General features: G+C 56.6%; 1 protein-coding gene across 2 annotated transcripts; it reads left to right on the forward strand.

Moving 5' to 3' along the window:
• Window positions 1-1,269: 1,269 nt before the first annotated feature.
• Window positions 1,270-21,113, forward strand: CD5 (CD5 molecule). 2 transcript variants are annotated; one of them, XM_004770377.3, is made up of 11 exons: window positions 1,271-1,446; window positions 10,018-10,056; window positions 12,504-12,809; window positions 13,284-13,346; window positions 13,622-13,960; window positions 15,872-16,165; window positions 16,815-16,940; window positions 17,656-17,709; window positions 18,368-18,487; window positions 19,071-19,162; window positions 19,440-21,113. In XM_004770377.3, the coding sequence occupies exons 1-10, from the start codon at window positions 1,395-1,397 to the stop codon at window positions 19,157-19,159; spliced, it is 1,482 nt and encodes a 493-aa protein (XP_004770434.1). In that variant the 5' UTR covers window positions 1,271-1,394; the 3' UTR covers window positions 19,160-19,162; window positions 19,440-21,113. The 2 variants fall into 2 exon arrangements, with proteins under 2 accessions (XP_004770435.1, XP_004770434.1); XM_004770378.3 differs by lacking the exon at window positions 10,018-10,056 and having other exon boundaries at window positions 1,270-1,446.
• Window positions 21,114-21,845: the final 732 nt, after the last annotated feature.

The raw sequence follows: 21,845 nt of genomic DNA on the forward strand, positions 1-21,845 counted from the left end.
TGTTCAAACGCATGTGTGCTCTCTCCAAAAAAAAAAAAAAAAAAGAAAGAAAGAAAGAAAATGTTAAAGTCTGGGATTTTCAGGGTCCAAAGACAGAAGGACAGGTGTGAGGGCAGGGGGCAGGGCCTGGAGGACAGGCTGATGCTAACGCAGTGTCCTACTCCTATGAGGTGGTCACTGGGCCCCTAGTGACAGCTGTCACAAGGTCCTCAGTCTTTGATCCGGGCTCCAGTCTTGCATTCTGGTGAGCAGATACAAGCACCTGGAGTCCCCCAAGGGAAGATGGGGCAGGGTGGAATGCTGGGGAGCCGGGTGCTCAGGGAAGGCCAGGCCCAGGAGCCAGAGCTGCTGCAGAGGGTCAGAAGGGTGTGGCTGGGAGGCCTTGACACTCATTTCAGGTTTCACGCTTGTTCACAGTCAGCTCGGTGTCTCTGAACCATTGTGTGCCTCCTGGTGTGGCTCACATTATGAGAAGCCCCAAGGAGCCCAGGTCAGGGTCTGTCCCGTCCTGAAGAGCAGAGGGACCAAACCCAGCCCGGGGCCCAGGGGCTGAAGCCCTTCCCCCGAGCTAGGTACCCCCGTCCCCCAGCTAATTTGCCGAAACCCAGCCACCTGCTCTTCCTGAACAGGCCAAAGGTTGATTCTAGCCCTTGTAGGACCAACACTGCATGGAGATCACACATGCTGACATAGAAATCACGCAGACTGACGAGGAGATATCACACACACACACACGCACGCACGCACGCACGCACACACACATATACACACACATGCCCAGCATTCACGGAGGAGCCCTCTTCCGTGCTCTATGGTAAAATACCACCACCTGGGGCTTCACCTCAAATTCCTACCTCATCCCCACAAAAACGAGACAGAGGGTTTCATCACTGGTGTTTTCACCACTGTGCCTTTGGCAAGAACTGGTGTGGCACCCCCACGCCCACTTGTCCCCTGCTAGCACAGCTCAGTGCCATTTCAGTGAGACCCCTGCCTGGGGAGCTTGTCGCCTGCCCCCCAATCCTCTCAGAACCTCCCACAGGGAGGCCAGGTCTCCTCGCCCTCAGCAGCCGGGCCCAGAGCTGCCCCACGCTGCGGCCCCGTCCCAGCGCGGTGTGGTCGGGGCCACTGCCCCAGCCTGGGCACCTCAGGCAGGAAGCTGTCAGAGGCCAGGGCCGCCATTCGAACTGGAGCAGATGGTTTTACCGGGAGGAAGTTGACAGTTCAACTTCAAACACGGCTGACGCAGGCCTCGCACCGCCTGCTTCCCTGTCACACCCCTGCCCGCGCCTGCCCACCCCACCCCTCCTCCCCGAGAGGGAGACCCAGGACGAGACGCCTTTCGCCCACAGGTGCCGAGCTTGCCAGGGCTGAGGCAGGAGGAGGCCGCGCCCATGGGGTTCCAGCAGCCGTCGCTGGCCGCCCTGTACCTGCTGGGGGTGCTGGGTGAGTACCGAGGCACGTACCGAGCTCCTGGGACTCGGGGTGCAAGCGGGGAGATGCCAGTTCTCAAGTTGGTCTGATGCAGGCTCAGCACATGTCCCGTCTCAGGAGCATCAGGGAGGGTTGGGGCCACCTTGCCTGTCTCCCCAATGTCCCTTGACCACCTGTCCCAGCTCGGCTTTGTTCTTGTACTGTGGGGGTCTTCCTGCACCCTTCCAGGTGGGACCCAGGCAAAATCAGACTCTCAGCCCCCATCCAGCTCCCCCCGCCCACCTTGAGTGCCCAGACTTGACCTAGATACACCCAGACCAGGGCACCCATGGTCTGCTGGGCGGTTCTGATGGCACTCTGAGCACAGTGGGCCGCCGCAGGGTGGGGGCTGCCTCTGAGAAGGCAGCTGAGCATGTGTCAAAGGTGCTCCCCTAGTTCCAAGTCCCCCCGACTCTGTCCCAGAGCAGCCGCAGCCCGGCGGGCCAGCCAGGCTGTGAGCGCATACTGGGTCTGCTCAGAACTGGCCCAGAACCTGGGCCAGTGTGGAAGAATCTGGGACCTCTGAGAAGCTTGGCTGGGGGTCAGGCTAGAGGTGGGCGAGCCTGGGGCCTCCTGTTTGCCGGGAGGGAATCCATGGAAGCTGGCGGGCTCCCCACTTATGACACGTCGAGGGTGAACTGGATGAGGTCTGACCGCTTCGCAAGGGTTTGGAGGGTCTGCGGGGCGAGAGAGATGCTGACCTCAGGCCAGGTGGGAACAGGGGGGCTATCGCTTCCTGGTTTGGAGGGAAAGGACCTGGGGGCCACTGGCTACCTGATCAGGGAGGCTTAGTCCCTCCTAGACAGGCTGGTGAGTAGGGCGAGTAGGTACGTGTGTGTGTGTGTGTGTGTATGAGAAGGGGTGTGTGTGTGAGTAAATGCAGGTTTACCATCCACCGTGCGTCTGTGATGATGTCCTGGTGCACATGTGTTTACACAGCTCTTCTCGCATGAGCGCAAGACACACAAAACGCCTTCTGTCCCCAGGGCAGAGGCCCAGAGATGGAACCCCCCTGAAGAGGTGCTGCGACCTCCTTGGCCCTGGGGATTCCTCAGACTGGGACCTTGATGCCACCAGGGTAGGGCAGCTGGCCAGGCTCCCAGCTGGGTATGGGCAAGGGGTCCTGCTCCCTGGGCCTCCCATCTGAAGCCCATCATGGGCCCAGGCTCCCCGCAGGATCAGGCAGCTCCCAGAAGCCAGCAGAGCCCAGAGTCAGGGAGACTGGGAGGCAGCACCTTCCCCGGGAGTGCAGGAACCATCTAGAACCCCAGGAGCTCATGCTTTCCGGTGCGTTTGTGTGAACTGGCAGAGGGTAAACACTCCCATTGCTCCGTGGCCCCCAGCTTTCAAAATGCCTTTAAAGCCATTTTCTTCTGTAAGCTTCACAACAGCCTAGGAGGGAGGCGGGCCCAGTGTCCCCCATTTTATAGTCAGGAAACCAGAGTTCTAGAAAAGCTGAGAAGCCAAGCTCAGGGCTCAGCATCTAGGGAGCACCAGGGCCGACCCCAGCCCAGCACCCCTTCTCTCTTGGGGGCTCCTATAACCCTAAGAGCTCAAACACACCAAAGCCATTCCCACAAGTAGGAAAAAGGCTTCGAGTCACAATTACCTTGTGCAGGCATGTCCTCACCAAGGGCAGGGGATGATGAGGGCAGGGGACGCCGAAGGTCAGGGCTGGGGCTACACGCCAACAGCACGCATACCCTTTGAGCCATTCCGGGAAGGGACGCCTGGCCACTGGAGCCCTGAAGATGCTGTGTCTCCTAGCTGGCCATCAGGGCTGTGACTTGGGGACCTTTGGGGCACAAAGATGCCCATGATGCACCTGGAGTGGTAGTGACAGCTGGTACCCTCTGTTGCTGCCTTTAGCCCCGACCTGCCTGGGACTCACCTGCTGGGGCAGGGGGTGGGGGGCACAGGCAGCCCTGAGGGTCATGCCTCCCCACCAGGACTGCAGAAGCCAGCCCTGGGGTAAAGCCATGGGCTCTGCAGCTTGGATTCTGGTCTGCCGCTTGCCAGCTGAGTGACCTTGGACCATTCTGTAAGCCTCAGTTTCCTCCTCTGTAAAATGGAAATAATAAGAGTATATATCTCGTAAAGATTTGTAAGGGCTAAACGAATCAAAGACTATAGGCTCTGAGTAGGAAAGTCAGTTCGAGTGCAGTTATGTGCCCAGTAAACATCGACGGTCCCAGTTACTATTACCATCATTGTCGCCAGGGTCGGGGTGAGCAGGGAACAAGTCGGGTAGGACGTGGTAGTGAGTCTAGCCAGATGCCAGCCTGGCCATCGAGCCTTCTCTTTCCCAGTCCTCTTCCCCGAGGGTCTCTCTGAGGTGGTGGCGTCTTTTCGGAGACTCGGAAGCAGGAAGGAGTGAGGCAGAGAAAAGGGTGATGCGTCCCGTAGGGTTGGCAAGAGCGAAACACAGCAGGCAGGATAGGCCCAAGAAGGGCTGGGCACCCACAGGAGATGGCGGCCTCAGGGCCTCTAGCTTCGGGCAGTCTTCCCCGGCCTGCTGTTCCGGCCTGCAGAAGCTGAGGCCCTTGCTGGCTCTGGGTGAAAAGCATCCAGCACCCAGCAGCCCAAGCTCCCCACCCCCATTGGGGAATAGAGGAATCTGGGGGCTCCAGGGCCGGCACTGGCTCTTCCAGTCACTCTGCCCAGCTCCAGCACTCCAGCGGGATAATCCCCGCAGAGACCAAGGAGGGGTTTCAACCCCCTAATGGAACTGATTGAACACTAGTCTGTGTGTGTGCATGTGTGTGGGTACAGGTCTGAGCCCAGTGTGCGTGCTGTGTGCGTGTGTGCCACGTGCCTATGAGCCTGTGCGTAGGGGCTGTGTGTGCCTGCCTGTGTGTGAAGGCCTGTGGGGCTTGGAGTCGTGCAGACTGGGGCATGATTTCTGTAGGGCCCCTCACAAATGACAAGAATGCTTCTCAGAATCTCAGCCTTCTCATCTATAAAATGGGGATGACCAGGGCACTCACCTTCAAGGTTCAATGCAATTGTAAATCTGGTTCATTCAGTCACCCCAACAGCAAGCCTTTACGGAGCACCTACTATGTGCTAGCCACTATTCCAAGCACTGGGGACACAACTGAACCTTCGAAATCCCTGCCCTGGCAGATCCAACGTTAAGAATCTAGGTGTGATGGGGAGACAGTGACGGCATGGGTGCTGGGAGGTCATGGGTGGGGTGGGGCTGAGGGGTTGGCAGTGTCGGGCGCCGTGCTTACCCAGGGAGGGTGTAGGGGGTCTCACAAGAGGATAATGTTTGGGCAGTGGCTTATAGGAAGTGAATGAGCATGCCGTGGGGGCCCTGGCAGGACGGTAGATGGTCCACTGTACCTTTCCAGGTCCACACACCCTCATCCCGGACCTCGGGCAAGATGTGTTTGGGAATTTTCCAGTATGGATCATACTGCATGTATACTGTGTGCTCATCACCCACCAACGCGGTCTCCGCAACACCCGCTAACTGAACATGTTCCCATTCAGTGGAACGTGAACTCACACCCTAAGAGAGACTCCTAAGGGCTGCAAACATCCTCCCGCCAAGTGCACTAGAAAAGATTTCTGGTTTGGGGTTCTGAGGGGCAGGTGAGGGACTATAGCCCCAGATCACTTCCTCCGTCCATACTACCATCACCATCATCATGTCCGGTTCCCACGGGAACCCTGAAACTCCCTTTTCCCTTGGGGCTCCGCTGGGACAGATGCGGTGGGAACAGGATAGGAAATTGGTGGTGACTGTTAGAAGCAAAAAGTGTCCTGGGCCCCAAAAAACACCCATGGAAACACCCAGGGTGAGCCCCTCCCTCCTTTGCCTCAGTTTCCCCTATCTGTACCCTGGGGTGAGCTGGCTCCAGGTTCTCCCAGTGGTAGATTCCCGTAGGGTCCTGTAAAGTGATGGTGATGGGGTTTCATGTCCTGACGCTACCATCAGCAAGCTGTGTGACCTTGGCCAAGTCACTCGGCCTCTCTGAACCTCAGTTTGCTGATCTGAAAATGAGAATGAGCATGGGCCCTTCCTCACAGGGCTGTGGGTGGAAAAAAACTTTGGGATACGTGAAGTTCTGAACAAAACAGAGAGCTCGTTTCTGTCACAGTGGAGATGCATATGTGGCATGAAATTCATGCAAATTCGATCGGACACAGCAGGCCACCAGCGAGAGAGCAATCACAATGTAGACCGTGACGGCCATCGTGCTTGTGATCGGCTCACATCCTCAGGTTGGCGCAGGCCCCGCAAGCAGGATTAGAGGCCCAAATCTGCCATTCCTTAGGCAGGCGCCAGTCCCCAGGCTTCTCCTGGCATAAGCTCGGTATGACTCTCTGTGTGTCTTGCCCATAAAGAGACTCCTGATCAAAAACCAGCCAGTGCCTCTGGTGCTCCACAGAAGCAGAATTTGGGGCCTTTGTGATCTTTGTTTCCTTCGAGCTTGATACGGACGCGGTGTAGACCCCGCTCTGCTGACTGGTGTCGTTTCAGAAAAGGGGCTTTCCGATCTTCCAAGTCAGCCTCTCATCAGATGATGAAAGGAAGAAAAATCCAGAACTCCCCCAAAAGGCAGCCCGACGTGGGGTGTTCGCGGTGATTTGATGAGACGTTTGCGGACTATTAGACGGACTCATTGTTGGAAAAATAGAACATCTGACTTCCGAACCGGGCTAAGTCCTTCTGTTTCCTGATCTGGGAGACTGGGTGATGGCAGCCCCCTTCAGTAAAGCTGTCGGGAGTGGGGTCTCCCGTACAAAGGGCTCGCCCTGGGGTTGCACCAAGTAGGAGTGCCGTGAGGGTTCACTCTCACTGTTCCCATCAGTTGCATCCCAGCTCCCACCAGGACCCCGCCGCCTTGCCTCCGCTTCCCGGCACGTGGCCACTGCAAAGGATGTGCGCAGGTCCCAGCAGGGTCTGGGAGCGAGCCCGGGGCGGCCAGCCTGGACCAAGCTCTAGCTCTGCCAAGTCCTGCAAAGGGGAACCGCGAACACGGAACATTCGCCAACAATTCCCAAACCCAAACGACTCTGCGGATCTCTGGAAAATGCCTTTGGTGCAAATCCTGACCTGAACGAACAGCAGACTATTTTTAACCCCGCGCCTCCCACATCATGCGAAAATCCATATGTTCTGCTGCAGAACCCATCACGAGTTGGAAGCTGGAGCTCCAGACACGGGAGAGACAGTAGGGTGCCTCAGAGGTGCTGGCCAGCTCTCTCAGGCTTTCTCAGCCCTGAACGCAGCCTAGGCTCGGCCACTCCAAGCCTGACATCAGGGGACTCCAAAGGGGGGCGGGCAGGGGAGAAAAGGGGTCTTTGGAGGATTCTCATTCCTGGCCCCAGCTGCTCAGCTGCAGCCATGGCTGGCGGATTAGGAAATGGCCATGGCGTCCCTCGTGGGCCTCGGGGTCTCTGGGCTTCTATTTGCAGCTCCTGTAGCCACAGAGCCATGGGCCTCTGCCACACGCGGAGCTGGCGAAGCCACAGCCCCGGACTGGCCCAGAGAGAACCTGAGCCCAGTCTGCAGGGCTCCAGGGAAGGAGGCTACTGGTCACACCCCTGGGAGGAGCAGCTAAGAGAATGAAAATAGGTCTTGGACAATGAAAACCTGAGCATGTCTCTGGACGGACAGAAAGAAGAAGCATCCAGAAGGCTCCGGGTCAGTCACACATCTCACCGACCACTTCTGCCCAGTCCCTGCCAGCCACTGAGATACATCAGGACCTGAAGGTTATAGAACAGAGAAGTCTGAACAGAGAGGAAGCTGAGGATGGGGGCATCTAACTTCCTCATTTTACAGATGAGGAAACCAAGCCCAGAGAGGTTGAGTGACTTGCCAAGATCACAGAGCAAGTTCGCAGAAAATGCTCCTGAAGGTATGTTTCACTAACGGAATGCAATTCCAAGTTCACTCCCGATCATCAGGTCCGTACACCGTGAACATACCAAGAGTGGTGAAGGGACGGGAGGCACCTTGGGCCAGCAGTCAAGAGCACAGAGTCTGGGCAGATGTCTTGGCTTTGAGTCCCAGCCCCAGCAGTGACCTGCGGCATAGCAAGTTAGTTAGTTATTCTTCCACCACTTCTTCAACTATAAAATGGAGATTAAAATAATAGTATCTACTTGGGCACCTGGGTGGCTCTGTCAGTTAAGTATCGGGCTCTCGGTTTTAGCCAGGTTGTGATGTCAGGGTCGGGTGTTGGAGCCCCACGTCAGGCTCCGTGTTGGATAGGTCTGCTTGAGGATTCTCTCTCCCTCTCCAGCTGCCCCTCACCTCACTAGCACAAATAACTCTTAAAAAAAAAAAATAGTACCGGGCACCTGGGTGGCTCAGTAGATTAAGCCGCAGCCTTTGGCTCAGGTCAGGATCTCAGGGTCCTGGGATCAAGTCCCGCATCGGGCTCTCTGCTCAGCGGGAAGCCTGCTTCCCTCTCTCTCTGCCTGCCTCTCTGCCTACTTGTGATCTCTGTCAAATAAATAAATAAAATCTTTAAAAAAAAAATAGTACCTACTTCATAGAGCTGTGGTGAGGTTTGAGAGAGTTAACATATGTAAATGCCTGGTGCCTGTGAACTCTAACAGTGTTTCCGGAGGTGATGATGATGATGGTGATGGTGATGGTGTTGTTGTTGTTGTTAATGGCTAACAGTCATCATGATGGTGGTGATGGTGAGGCTGATGGAGGTAGTGATGGTGATGATGATGGTAATGGTGGTCGTCATGGTGATGGTAATGATGCTGATGGTAGTGACGGTGAGGGTGATGGAGGTAGTGATGGTGACAGTGATGGCGATGGTGATGGTACTCATGGTGACTGTGGTGACAGTGACAGTGATGGTGATGATGAAGGAGGGACAATCCAGGAAATGCTGCTCTACCGAGAACATCAGGTACCCAGAGGGAGCCAAAGCCCTGGGATTCCTAGACGCCCTTCCTCAAAGAGCATTTTGGGGATTTTACTTGGTTCTCCAGCTTGTTCCGTCTTTCCCAAGAATGTTCTCTGAAGGGGGCATAGGTCATCCTGTGTGAGATCTGCGAGAACGGTCTGGTCCAGTCCCTGTCCCCAAGGGCTCCAATGTCTGGGGGCTCAAGCCCCTCCTCAGGGACAGGGTCTGGGCTGTGTTCATCTCTGCACCCCCAACTTGGCACTCTGGAGACACAACTAGGTGGCCGCGAGCTTGGTTTTGGAAGGCAGACTCACGGTTTCAATCCAGACCCTGGCAGGTGCTAGCAGTGTCCCCCTGGACAGGGCATTCTCCCTCTCCCAACATCGACACCATGAATATATTCGACTCACATCATGAAGCCATGTGAAGAGTAACAATGATATCCATCAGGAGCGACCCTGAGTGCTGAGTACACAGTAGGTGCTCAATTATTGGTAGCTGCTATTAATAATGAATGTTGACTGGATAGAGTATGAAGGTCTGAAGTGGGAAGCAGGAGTGGTGAGCCCTCTTGTCTGGCTCTCCACGCACCCCAGGCCAGCAACGCTCCCTGACTATCCTCCCCGTGCCTGCCCCAGGCCCCACGGGCTCCAGCATCCCCAGCTTTGAGCACCAGATGCGGAAACCTCACGGTGCAATGCGGGCGTTATTACTGGGAGCCTTGGCTGGAAGGAAAGGGCCAGCTGGCGGGGGCCTGTCTTCCCTTACAGTTCATCCACCAGCTCCAGAACACTCAGGGAAAAACAGGCTTTTTTAAAACACACTTTTTTTTTTTTTTTCCTAAACACGTGGCAACAATTTCTCAAAAGCAATTTCAAGCGAACCATTTACTCCCTAAAGTCATCACCCTGACTGTCCCGGCTCCCAGCTACGGAGCCAGCCCAGGGGTTAGACAGAGGGAAATCAGAGCCCCTACTTTAAGGCTGACAGAGCTGAGCGGCAAACATGGAGGGGGCTCTGAGGCCACACAAATGCACCCCCCCCCAGGCCCACCCAAATCCAACCTCCATCCGCCCCAGCCACAGAGAGCACTGTGCCGCCCGGCTGTGTTGTCTCGGCGCCCCGCCCCCATCTCCGAGCTGACTTCCTCCTCCAGAAGCTGAGCCACTGAAGATACGTTGCTGTCATGTCCATCCTGCCACCAGGATGCTGGAAAGTAGCACATGATGCTGGCGGCTCCCGCTCTCGGCCGTTCCTCTGGTTCTCTACAGCTGCGACGTTCAGACTCTCTTAGACTGAAAGCAGAGCTCACGAGGGTGTCACACTGCAGCCAGATGCAGGGAAAGGGCTCCCTTATCCTCACAACCAACCGTGTATTCTAACATTCTCTCTTCATAGTCTATGCACCAGAGGAAAATCCTTTTTACTGATGTTTATATAAAAAGTAAAGCTTTAAAACAGGGAAAACATGGATAGTTGCAACCCACAGAGTTGGTTTCATGACCCACCTGGGGGTTCTGATGTGTAGTATGGAACTCGGAACCCCATACCAGGGGGCTGCAGAAGAGACCACTACTCAGGCTGTGGGCGGGTGTGAGATGGGGTGGGGGGCAAGAGAGAGGCTCCAGTTCCTGACCCTCCTCTCTCCTTTCCGCAGTCACTTCCTGCCTCGGGGGGCCCTACCGGGAGAACTCAGGTAAGGAAGAGCCATACAGAGGCCTGGACCAGGGGGTGATGGTGGGGAGCCATGATTCCATCGGGCTGTAGGGGGACCTGTCAGAGTGAACCCCACCCCCACAGAGCGAGAGAGCGCCCCAGCACGCACAGATATGGACACCCACACAAGCGTACACATTTAGATGCCCGCGTGCCTACAGATGCCCTCAATGGCCATAAAGCTCCACCTGAATGCTGGTTCTCAGGGTAATTATTACTGGGACCCACTCACCACGCACAGAAAACATACTGTCCCATAACGCACCCTGCACAGTCCTGTTTCCTACTCAGTCCTGCCAGGTCTCCCTAATCAAAGGCATTGGCAGCTGACGCTGTGGAGAGGGGCTGCTCCAGACTATAAAGTATGTGGAATGCCCTGCCTTCAAGATCACACGTGAAGAGGCTAGTGTTTCCCCAAACAGGGCTCCTGGAATGCACTGGATAAAAGCTAGGCAACACTGGCGACGTCTCTCACTGGAGACTGATTGTGTATACCGGCCTGGAAAAGGCTCTGAGAAGTCCTGCAGTGAAAAAAACCTGTTCAATACTTTTTTTTTTTTTTAAGATTTTACTTATTTATTTGACAGAGAGATCACAAGTAGGCAGAGAGGCAGGCAGAGAGAGAGAGAGGAGGAAACAGGCTCCCCGCCCAGCAGAGAGCCCGACACGGGACTCGATCCCAGGACCCTGAGATCATGACCTGAGCCGAAGGCAGCGGCTTAACCCACTGAGCCACCCAGGCGCCCTGTTCAATACTTTTTAACTCAGCCGTTCTCAGACTCATTTCACCCCAGACCTCATTCTTTTACGTCTCCTGAGATAACATCATGCTGAATGTGTTTTGGGAGACATGTGCTGGAGGGTCTCACGAAGCCACGTGCAACCAGAAGGAGCTGGAGAGGCCTTAGCAGGCCCCTGTCCAGGACCTCGAGCCCTTGCAGTGGCATCCTAGCTCTGAGCTCTACCAAGTGCTTTGTCCATTCTAACCCCCAATTTCCCCACCTATAAAATGGAGAGAACATCTGTTCCCTGGTGAGGATTCGGTGAGTCAGCTCCCTGGGGGGAAAGGGGCAGAATATCCTGCCAAGGCCAGGAGTTGGACAAGCCCCCTTTGTCGCAAACTAGTCCAGTGACCTTGCCAAGCCCTAGCCCTGTGCTCTGGGCTCCAAGCCCAGAAAAAGGTAGCCTGTCTAGAAGTTTCCAACAGGGAAAAACCTCCACCTCCCAATCACTTGGAAAAACCTTTTACATTAAAAGGAAGGAAGAAAGGAAGGAAGGAATCATGAACAGGTAACACAGTTGCCTGGCCTAAATCTTTAAAAATATACAAAGACCTGCAGTGACGCATCTCATTCCCATTTCTGTCCCCCATCTGCCCAGTCCTTCCCCCCCCAACACCCCAGGTAACAACCACATGGATTCCTGTCTTTTCTCTCCCTCTAGAATCTATGCAGGTACAAATATATAGATATCCTTATTTTTTTATTTCATGGAGCTTTATAAAATCACCCTAGCCCCATTCTGACCCACGATCCAACAATTCCACTCCTTGGTATTTACCTAAGAGAAACAGAACACGTGCCCACGCAGACAGACATCGGCTCAGGAACGTCTCGCGCGGCTTTGTTCCCAGCAGCCGAACAGTGGCTAGATAAACAAATCGTGGCACAGCCACACAGCAAGCCCTCATTCCACAACAAGAGGGAACGGGGTGGGTGCAGTGATGCAGAGAAACTCCGAATGCCGCAGGAAGGGGGTCAGATGAGGAAAACAGGACAACAGAAACATAAACATGCGGCCCGATTTGCGTGATTCCCCATACATAAAATTGGAGAGCAGGCAAAACGCGTCTCTGGCGACAGAAAGTGGATCCGTAGGCACCTGAGGCTGGATGCAAGGGAATCGGCCACACCTGGGCACGAGGGAACGTTCCAGGTGATAGACATGTCTACCTCTCGAGTGTGGCAGTGGCAGTAGTTCCAGACCTGGATGCGTTCGTCAAGTTCCCCTGAACAACTCTCACGTGCACACATTTCACTGGGTCTAAATTGTACTTCAATGACATTGGTTTGAGAAATCAGAGAGAGAGAAATAGAACAAGCACCAGGCCCTATTTCTAATGAAGCAGAGTTTGCAGAGTGGGGCGATCCTGCTGGACAGCGGGGTCCTGAGCACCCCCTTGCCCGCTGCTCTGAGTTCCCCTCTGCTCTAAGGTCTCCAGCCCCAGGGGCCCAGCTTTGGGGGACTGCTTGAGTGTCTGGGAAGCCCCCCTCCTTGCCATGTCCCCGAGGACAAAGCTCACAGGAGCCAGGCAGGCAGCCCCCCGGGATGGAAGACAGCCTGGCTGGGTAGGAGCCTGGCGGGGAGAGGGCAGAGGAGGGTTCCCACGGAGGGGACCCCCCAAACACACACCTCTTTGACCCCCAGGAAACATGGTGAGACTGACAGGCTCCAACTCGCCGTGCCAGGGCCAGCTGGAGGTCCTCCTCGGTTCCACATGGCACACAGTGTCTCGGTGGAGCTGGAACCAGGGTACGAACCACAGGGAGGACAACACGCAGGCCTCAGAATTCTGCCGGAGCCTGGCTTGCGGGAAGGCCTTGATCTTGGCCCACTTCCCTGACTTCAACAATCCCCAGCACCCGGTCACCTGCTACGGACGCCTGGGATCCTTCTCCAACTGCAGCTACAGTGAGGCCAGACAGAGGAGCTCTCTGGGCCTGATCTGCCAAGGTGGGTGACTAGCTGGCCACACGGGTCCCCTGGGCCTGAGCACCAGCCCCGGGGGAGGCTGCCCAGGGCCTGGGATCTGGGGCCCAAGCCGGAAGGTGGAAGGGGAGTCCTAATGTACAACGATCACCCCCAGACACATAAACTGGTGGGAACTGGAGGGGAAAGGCTGGGGGGGTGGGGCTGGAAGAGATTGAAAACCTGGTTCTGCCATTGCTAATGTTAGCATCTCCTCTTAACCCTCACTTACCAACGGTAAAATGGGCCGGCGCTGCCCCCCCCAACAGAATGCTTAGAGACAACATGTGGGTCAAGTGGGCCTAATGGGGCAAGCGGCACTTACATCATGAGCTCGAGGTCTCTCTCCAAACCATCCAGTACCCCCAACCCTCCCCCGACCCTGCCTTCTTTCCCCCCAACTTCCAGTCCTCCGTCCCGGGGCTCCTGCCCCTCCCTCACCGGAGTATCTCGTTGCAGAGCCTCCGAAGACACCACCTCCTCCCACGAGCCTCCCACCCACCACCACTCCAGAGCCCACAGGTAAGAGAATTCGGAGGTTCCCGGGGGCAGGGAGCGGGACTTAGCCAATAAGAACACGGGATGCCCCGTTGCATTGGAATTTCAGGTGAACATGATGAAGTTTAGTGTAAGTAGGTCCTGAGCAACATTTGGGAGCTCACCACCCCCCACGGCGGTCGGCCAGTCTCTCCTTCGACCTTGTGTTGGAGCTGAGAAGCCGGCAGCAAGCAAGCCCCCTCGCCCCCACAGCCGGCTGGGCGACACTCAGACCCGCTCCCCGCTTCGTCCCTCCACAGCTCCTCCCAGGCTGCAGCTGGTGGCCGGGCCCGGGGGCCTGCGGTGTGCCGGCGTGGTGGAGTTCTACTACGGCAGCCTCGGGGGGGCCATCAGCTACCACAAGCAGGACCAGGACCGGACCCAGGACCTGAAGAACCGCATCTGCGCGGCCCTCCACTGTGGCTCCTTCCTGAGGCACCTGCCAGAGGCCGAGACAACCAGGACCCAAGATCCGGGGGAGAGCAAGGCCTTGCCGATTCGATGGGAGATCCAGAACGCCAGCTGTGCGTCCCTGGAGCAGTGCTTCAGGAAAGTCCCGCCCTATGAGGGTGGCCAAGCTCTGGCCCTTGTCTGTTCTGGTGAGTGAGACCCCGTGAGGACCCAGAGGGCGCCCCAGATCGTCCACCATCACCTGTTCCCGGAAACCCCTGCGTGGAGCCCTGGGCACTGGGCACCGAGGAGAACGGGAGGGAAACAGAGGGCGAGGCTACACTCCCACCCAAGGCCCCGGAAATCTCCACAGAGTAACACAGAACGAGCTCAAATGCACAGGTCGCCGCTCGGGAAGGTGGCATCAGCCAGGACTTCCAGGACGAGGCAGACTCTCCTCAGGGGTTTGTTTGCTGGGACAGAGGAGAGAAGTCTTTTTAGGTAGGAATTATGACTCGTGCCAAGGATCAGAGCAGGTGGTACACTGAGGGGGACCAGCCTTCCAGGAGGGCAGTTTGTAAATTGCAGAGACAGATGGGGCCGGAGCAGGGGTGACAAGTAGGAGGTCCCCCCAGCACAGCAGGCAGAAGGAGCCTGAGCAGGTCCCCACAGAGCTCCCCGGAGAAGCTCCTGCACCATGACAGGAAGACTGATGAATCTGGGTGTGGCTGAGGGGAAGAGACCCAAGAGGATGGTCTTAGGGACCCCAAAACCAGGGTCGTGGGAAGAACAGAGGAGGAAAAGGCCACAGATCAGAGTAAGAACAATCATAGCATGTCTCGGGAGGGAGTATGCCCCCATCACCAGTCCGGACTATAAGAAGTCAGACTTCCTGAGCACTTCCTTGGTGCTAGAGACCTTCCCAGGATGGTCGTTCATTTTCACAACCTGAGGAGGTGGGTGCTATTATTATCCCCACTTTACAGATAGAGAAGCTGAGGCTCAGAGAGGTTAAATTTCTTGCCTAATATCACAGAGCATTAGCAGGGATTTCCACTCGAGCAGCGTCACTCCAGAGCCTTCGGTCCAAGCCTCCACTACCAAAAGCACCAGCTACATCAGGCTGGTTAGGAATGCAGGTGCATTCCGATTTGCATCTCAGCAAGGTCCTAGGGGGGTGTGTGCACACTTCTGGAAGCCTTACTCTGGACCACTGGGCTCTCCCGCTAGCACACAGGTCCTCACTCCTCAACCCCGCCCAGCCCCTGGATACCTGGTGTGGATTAGCAAGACACAGCCCCCTCCAGGTAGATGCAGGCCCCCAGGGTCTCTCCACCTTGCCTTCCTGCTGTCTACAGCCTGCAAAACCAGATGGGGAGGTCTTGCCTTTGAAATTCTGTTCTAAATAGAACATTTACTAGGGCCTTTTAGATGGATGTTGCTATGGAAACTGCCCAAGCTGGTGTGATCACGGCTCACTCTAACCTGAGCACAGGTGTGCCTCAGCTCTGGAGCCCAGGCCCCACCTCGACAAGCAGAAATGGATTCAGTCCTTTCATGAAAGCCACCCCGGAGACTGGACAGAAGGATTCCTGGGTTCTGTCCCATCCCTGAACTGCCAGGACCCAGAGCAGGAAGTGTTTCCCATCCCTGGGCCTCAGTTTCTCCCTTCTGAAAAGCCCTCCCGTCTCCCAAGGAGCAGCAGGAGAAGGAGAGGATGGTTCTCCGAGGGACGTGGACCCGGAGGGAGCCTGCTTCTCATTTCCCTTCCCTTAGCCTCCCCTGCCTGGAGGCCAACCCCCTCCCGTGGCTGCCACGGGCATCGCCACTCCGCCAGCTTCTTCCCTGAAAGCACCCATGATGTCACATCTCAGGATAGCTACCAGCAGTTGCCCACACATGCCAGGAAAAGAGCTTCTGGGGGAAATGCTAGAAGATGTGAGAAGGAGGGAAGAACAGAAAGGAAGGTGATCCCAGCAACCCCCCCCCCAAGCTGGGCTCTGCCAGCGGCGGGCAGCTTAGGGGGCGACACATGGCTCCAGTGGTCAGGCACATAGACTAGGGACCAAGGGAGCTCCTTCCAAACCTGCCACCTGCCCTCCATTGCTTCTCCTCTCCAGATTTCCAGCCCAAGGTGCAGAGCCGCCTGGTGGGGGGCAGCAGTCTGTGTGAAGGCTCCGTGCAGGTGCGCCAGGGCAAGCAATGGGAAGCCCTGTGTGACGTCTCCTGGGCCAAGGGCACCGCGAGGTGGGAAGAGGTGTGCCAGGAGCAGCAGTGCGGCAAAGTCAACTCCTACCGGGTGCTGGATGCCGCCGAGAAGACCTCCCACGGCCTCTCCTGTCCCCAGGAGAAGCTGTCCCAGTGCCACCAGCTTCAAGAGAAAAAAACCCGCTGCAAGAGGGTATTTGTCACATGTGAGTTGGCCACAGCCCCGGGGGCAGATTCTGGATTTTCCCTCTAGGACCTAATCAGTGAGCGTGTTTCTGAAGGACGGGCTCCAGGACTAGATAGAGGGTTGCGGAGCCTTAGAAAAGGAAGGAAAGGTGGCAAACTGGGGTGTGGGGGGGGGGACGCGGCTGGCAACAGTGCACAGACAGCAATGGACATGAGCCGTGAAGAGGAGACTGGCCATAATGGATGAGAGAGCTCTCCGTCTATCTTCTAGTCTTCCAGGATGGAAGAGAGAAAAGCAAGGGAGAAATGGTAATCGAATAGCGCATGAAAGAGGGATGGATGGACAGACAGACGGATGGCTATTAGCATACGATGGCAAGGTGATCGCTTATGAGCAACTGGCAAAGGGTAGAACGTTAAATTGTCACAAGAGGGGCCAGTGACAGCTGGGTGATGAATTGCTGGATGGTAGGTAGTAGACAGATGGATGGGTAGCAGAGAATTGGAGAGAGGCGTGGAGAGGCGGGTGTATGACTGCCCACGCTGGTGAATTACTACAAGGAGGAGGGGGGGAACAGGGGAAGCCAGGCAGCCGGCCAGCAGCCTTCCTCTGAGCAGGCAGTTCCGATGCCCCGGGCAGGACCGCCCTGACCTCTCTGCCTCCCCCAGGCCAGGACCCAAACCCGGCAGGCCTGGGCGCAGGCACCGTGATGAGCATCGTCCTGGCCCTTGTGCTCCTGGCAGTGCTGCTGGTGGTGTGCGGCCCTCACGCCTACAGGAAGCTGGTGAAGAAATGTAGGTGCGGGTGCCCCAAACCCCCTGCCTTTCAAAACTCCCGGGAGGCGGGAGGAGGGCACCTCTGCTTTGCCACCCGGCCCCGCCCCTCTCCCGCCCTCACGAACAGAAAGAGAAAGTCAGGAACATGGTAAACGCTGATTGGCCCACACGAAGCACCCCCCGCCCCACGCCAAGGAGAGGGCGTGGCCATTTTCAAACAGGGGCCCGCCCCCAGCCTCCGGACCTGGCTCCACCCCCTAGCAACCGCGCAAGATGCGGATGGAGCCACTTTCTCTCTGAGCCTCAGTTTCTTCATCTGCCTAATGGGCGATTGCACACCTTGTGAATATAAGGGGCTGGTATCCTTGCCTCGCAGAACTCTGGAAAAAACTATTCAGAGACAGGAAGTGGATTAGAAGGGCTGAAAAGAGAAGGCCTGGAGATGGGCAGTGTCGGCTAGGTCCCTAGCGCTGGGCTCTATTCTAATGCCCCATGGTCATTTCTTCTGAAGAGGCAGCCCCCTCAACACGCTCCTTTAGCTCTAGGTGGGTCCAGTTACCCTCTGAGCAAATCAGAAAACTGAGACCCCGAAAGGCTTCAGGGGGTGAAGTCCAGCAGTCCGTCCTTCAGCTGCACCCGCCGCCTCCTGCCTCCCTTCCCTCAGCATCTCCCCATCCTTCCCTCCCCGGATGGCTGCCCACCCTCGTCCTCATGGGCTTTTCCTGTCTCCTAGTCCGCCAGAAGAAACAGCGCCAGTGGATTGGCCCCACAGGAATGAACCAGAACAGTAAGTGTCCTGGGAGGCAAGGTCCTCCCTCAGCCCCAGCCAGTGTCCACGGGGCTCACACGGCTCACTGCTGACCATCTTGGAAGCCAGCAACTACCTGAGGCCTCTAATCCCCACTCCTATGCTCATCTAAGGTGGGACTGTGGTCAACAGATGTTACCAGGTGGTATCCATGGTCACACAGATTTAGAAATCAGTGAGTTAAGCAACATTAGACTTCGTTCTTTATTTCAGGACTTATTGGAACCTTAATGGGCATTTTTGCAAGATGCGTCCCACTCCCCACTCCACATCCTTCCTTTCCTTTTGGTAGGCAGGATGTGTTGGGAAGTCTCTTACCATATAAAGCCCCTTCGCTCCAGGAGAGAAGGGATGATATCGCCCTAGCACTTGTGTTCCAATGCCCTGATTAATAAATGTTTGATCAGCGGAAAGCCCACCCCACCAGACTGCTGGCCAACCCCAAGCTGCTCTAAAAGTCTGGGCCCTGCAAGAATGAACCTTCCTAGGGAGAAAGGAGTAGAGGGATGCATTGAAGAAGCTGTGGGTGCCCTTGCCTTTCCCCTAGCCCACAGCGGGAAATTCCAAGCCCCTACCAGGAAGCAGGAAGAGGGGCAGAGCAGGGAGGCTAACCACACTGTCCCCTGCCTCTGCTCAGTGTCCTTCCATCGCAACCACACGGCGACCGTCCGGTCCCAGGCTGAGAACACCACCGTCTCACACGTGGAGAATGAATACAGTCAGCCGCCCAGGAACTCCCAGGTCTCTGCTTATGCGGGTAAGCGGCCATCTATCTCCCCTTGCTTCTGGGGAGGAGGCAGGCTGCAGCACGGGTCACGTGATCACTGGGGGCAGGGATGCCCTGGGGGAGAGGGGGCTCACACTGCCCTTTGACAGCTGTCTCAGCGGGGTATGGATGGGATCCAGCCTTCACCGTCCTCGGCTTGCCTCCCCCACCCCCAACCCCAAGACTGTTAGCCACTCAGCTCGGAGGCTGGGACACCTTTAGCCGCAGCACTGTTGCGACCTAACAGGCCAGTGTCTCCGCAGGGCCCTGTGGGCCGGATGGTAAATGAGGCCCTTTGGATTCCTTCCAGGCAGCACAGAGCTGGCAGGGGCCTGTGGAAGCCCTGTACTGAGTGCTCCCTGTCTGGCATGAACAATTAAGCCCCAGGGAGCCTGGAGTTTAGTATCATTAGTGAACAGCGCTGATTTGATCAGAACAGATACGACTATCAAGCCACCAGCTCGTAAAGCCCCTGTGATCTGCAGGCCCCCGCGGGCTCCTGGATTCTGAGGGGCTCTCTCTGGGTCACCTGGTGGGGTATGCCTGCTGCAAAAGATCTCTTTCCTTTCTGCAGCTCTGGAAGGGGCCCTGCGTCGTGTTTCCACCCAGCCTGATAACTCGTCCGACAGTGACTACGACCTGCACGGGACTCAGAGGCTGTGAAAGGTGAGCCCGGCTGCCGGGACCCCAGGACCCCAGAACAGCCCTGCAGAGAAGCACCAGCTCCTTGGGTCCTCGCCTCCTGCCCATCCTGCCCGTTCAGAATGGGGGGCTCTACACATCTTGACTCTTTTTTTTTTTTTTTAAGATTTTATTTATTTATTTGAGAGGGAGAGAGCACAAGGTAGGAAACCAGGGGCTTGGGGCCTATCCCCCACCTCTGTGGACCATCTCCGGGGTGTGAGGCTTCCTCCTCTGACCTGTTTCCTTCTCTCCCCCACAGAACCAGGCACCAGGCACGAAACATCAAGAGCCAGACCTGTCTCCTGAGAACAGTCTGCACCCGCTGCCTGGAAATGATTTCTGCCCCAGCTAGAACATGGACGGAGACAAGGGGGGCTTCAGATATGTCCTCTGTCCCTGCCACTGTGGGTGTCGGATCCCAGCCCAGGGAAGACCCCCAACACAGCTGGGCTATCCCTCCCCATGTGGGAGCCGTGACAGGGACAGCCCAGAAACAAGACCTTCCCTATGCAGACATGTGGGGGGCAGCACCCGGAGGACCTCATTCTCTCCTCAGACTCTGATCCCAGCGAGCAAGGAAGCTCCGTTCTGGGACGCGGGGTGGGGCGGGCAGGGGGGGCTCAGTTCTCCAGTGTTTTTTTTTTTAATATGTTCTTTGTAAATAATACTTTTTCTACTTCCTGTGAGCTAAAGGGCCTCCCCTCCGCAGTCCAGGGTCCAGCGCCAGGACCCCTCTGGGGACAGCGGTACAACCGTCGTGGTCAGAGGGGCTGTGCACCTCAGACAGAGTGCCTCAACCTGGCAGGCAGCTGCCACCTGACGCGGAGCCCCATTTTCACTCTCCGTGAGCCCCCGAGTCCCCCAGCCCCTCGCCCCAAGACACCTTCCGGAGCAGAGAGCACTAGATCTCTGGGACCCCTGGCTGCCAAGCCCAAGGGCGCCATGCCAGCCCAGGGCCTGGAGAGGTCGCCTCATAAATCCTAGCCCAGGTAGGGTTCTGTTTCACACAGCAGTTTAAAGTTCAAAGCTAAAGAGGTTTCAGCCCATCACAGCTAACTTCTAAGCTAAGAGTCAGAGACCGGGACTGGACGTTTCTGGAAGTTAAATCATTCACTCCCTCAGCAGAAGCAGTCTCTGCTGGTCAGAGCGTCCAGACACACACGGCAACCTGCGGTGCCCGGGTTTCCTTAGCGAGGGAAGGAGGGCGAGCGAGCGGGGCACATCTCGCTGGGAGCTTGAAGATCTAGAGCAGGCAGAGGCTGGGCCGGGCCCCACTAAGCCCTCGGGCACCAGTCCTAGGGAGGCATCCTGGGTCTGGGGCTTCCTCCGCACACTCTGCCACTGTTTCCGCCAGGAGCAACAGCTCTTCACAGCCCAAGTCACAGAAGCCAACATGGGAAGTTACTAGAAGGATGTGGGGGAGAATCAGGGGATCCGGGGGTACTATATTGCCTCAAAGGTTCTGGTCAGCCCTCTGCCCACACCTTCCAACCAGGTCTCAGGTCTTCCCCGACCACGCTAGGGATCCAGAAGCAGGGGCACCCGTTCACCTTCCTTGGCAGGGGTGAGGGGTTCCTCAAAGGGGAACTAAGAAGCGGCTTTTAGGGAGAGGTGTTGGGGAGCAAGAATTCTGGTCCCCTCAGAGGTCCTTCGAGCGGGACTAAGAATCACGTTGACATGAGACAGAGTCACGGGAGAAAATCGAATTTAGTAGGAGCGCAGACAGGGAATCCACACAGACACGGAAACTGCAAAGACAGGCCAGATGAGGGCTCTGCGTCGCTCCTGAACAAAGGAGGAGGGGTAGGGCTCTGGGACTGCAAAGGGAAGGAATGTTCTTCGTGGGACAGTAAGAAGACCAGATGTTTGGTAATTAGATGTTTGCCCTGCTGTACAGATAGGCTGCTCAGATAAAATTTATCTCTAGAAAGACCTCCAATTTAGATTCTTCTATGTAGTTAAAGGAGGAGCAACTGTTTCTCGTGAGCCCTCGGAGTCATGATTGCCCTCTGCTCAAACTAGTCGGCCAGCCAAGCGGCCCATCTTGGCAAGGCATGCCCTCGGTCCCTACAGGGCAGAGGCTGTGAGGCGCCCAGTGTCGCCTACCAGCACCTTTCTGCATTAAAGCTCTCTGCTCTCCAGCTCGGTCACCGTGCATGGCCTCCACACAACCATGACCTACTTAGCACCCCCCCCCAAAAAAGGAGCTGCACTGGGGTGCAAGTCCCTTTAGAAAACTGTTTTCCAAGCCGTGGCAGGCTTGGGTGGGGCACCCCACAAAGATGTGTTCGGTTAACAGTTGTATAAGAACCATCTCAGCCTTGGAGTTGCCTTTGGTCAGGCTCAGGCCTTGGCAGGAAGACTCAGGCCAGAAGCCCCGGGAGGGGGCTGCTCCCCCTGCGAGCCACTCATGGGCTGCCTCCCTCACTGCAGACGAGGCTGTGCTGGGGCCTGGGCCCCCTCAGGTCCACCCTCTTGCCTTCCAGCAGAGCTGGGGCGGCCGCCTCTGAGCCGGAGAGGGTAGAGCTCACTGTGTGTCACCCCGACAGTGGCCCGTTTGCCTGAATTACGTGACCTACCCGACTGTCAGGGGCATGTGAGCGTGCAGCCTGATTTAGGCGCGTTCTCCTGTTGAGTCAAGGAGCCCGAGGACCCAGAGAAGAAG

Source organism: Mustela putorius, unplaced genomic scaffold (genome assembly GCF_011764305.1).
Source record: "Mustela putorius furo isolate JIRA1106 unplaced genomic scaffold, ASM1176430v1.1 tig00000127_pilon_pilon_pilon, whole genome shotgun sequence".
NCBI classification, from domain to species: Eukaryota; Metazoa; Chordata; class Mammalia; order Carnivora; family Mustelidae; genus Mustela; species Mustela putorius.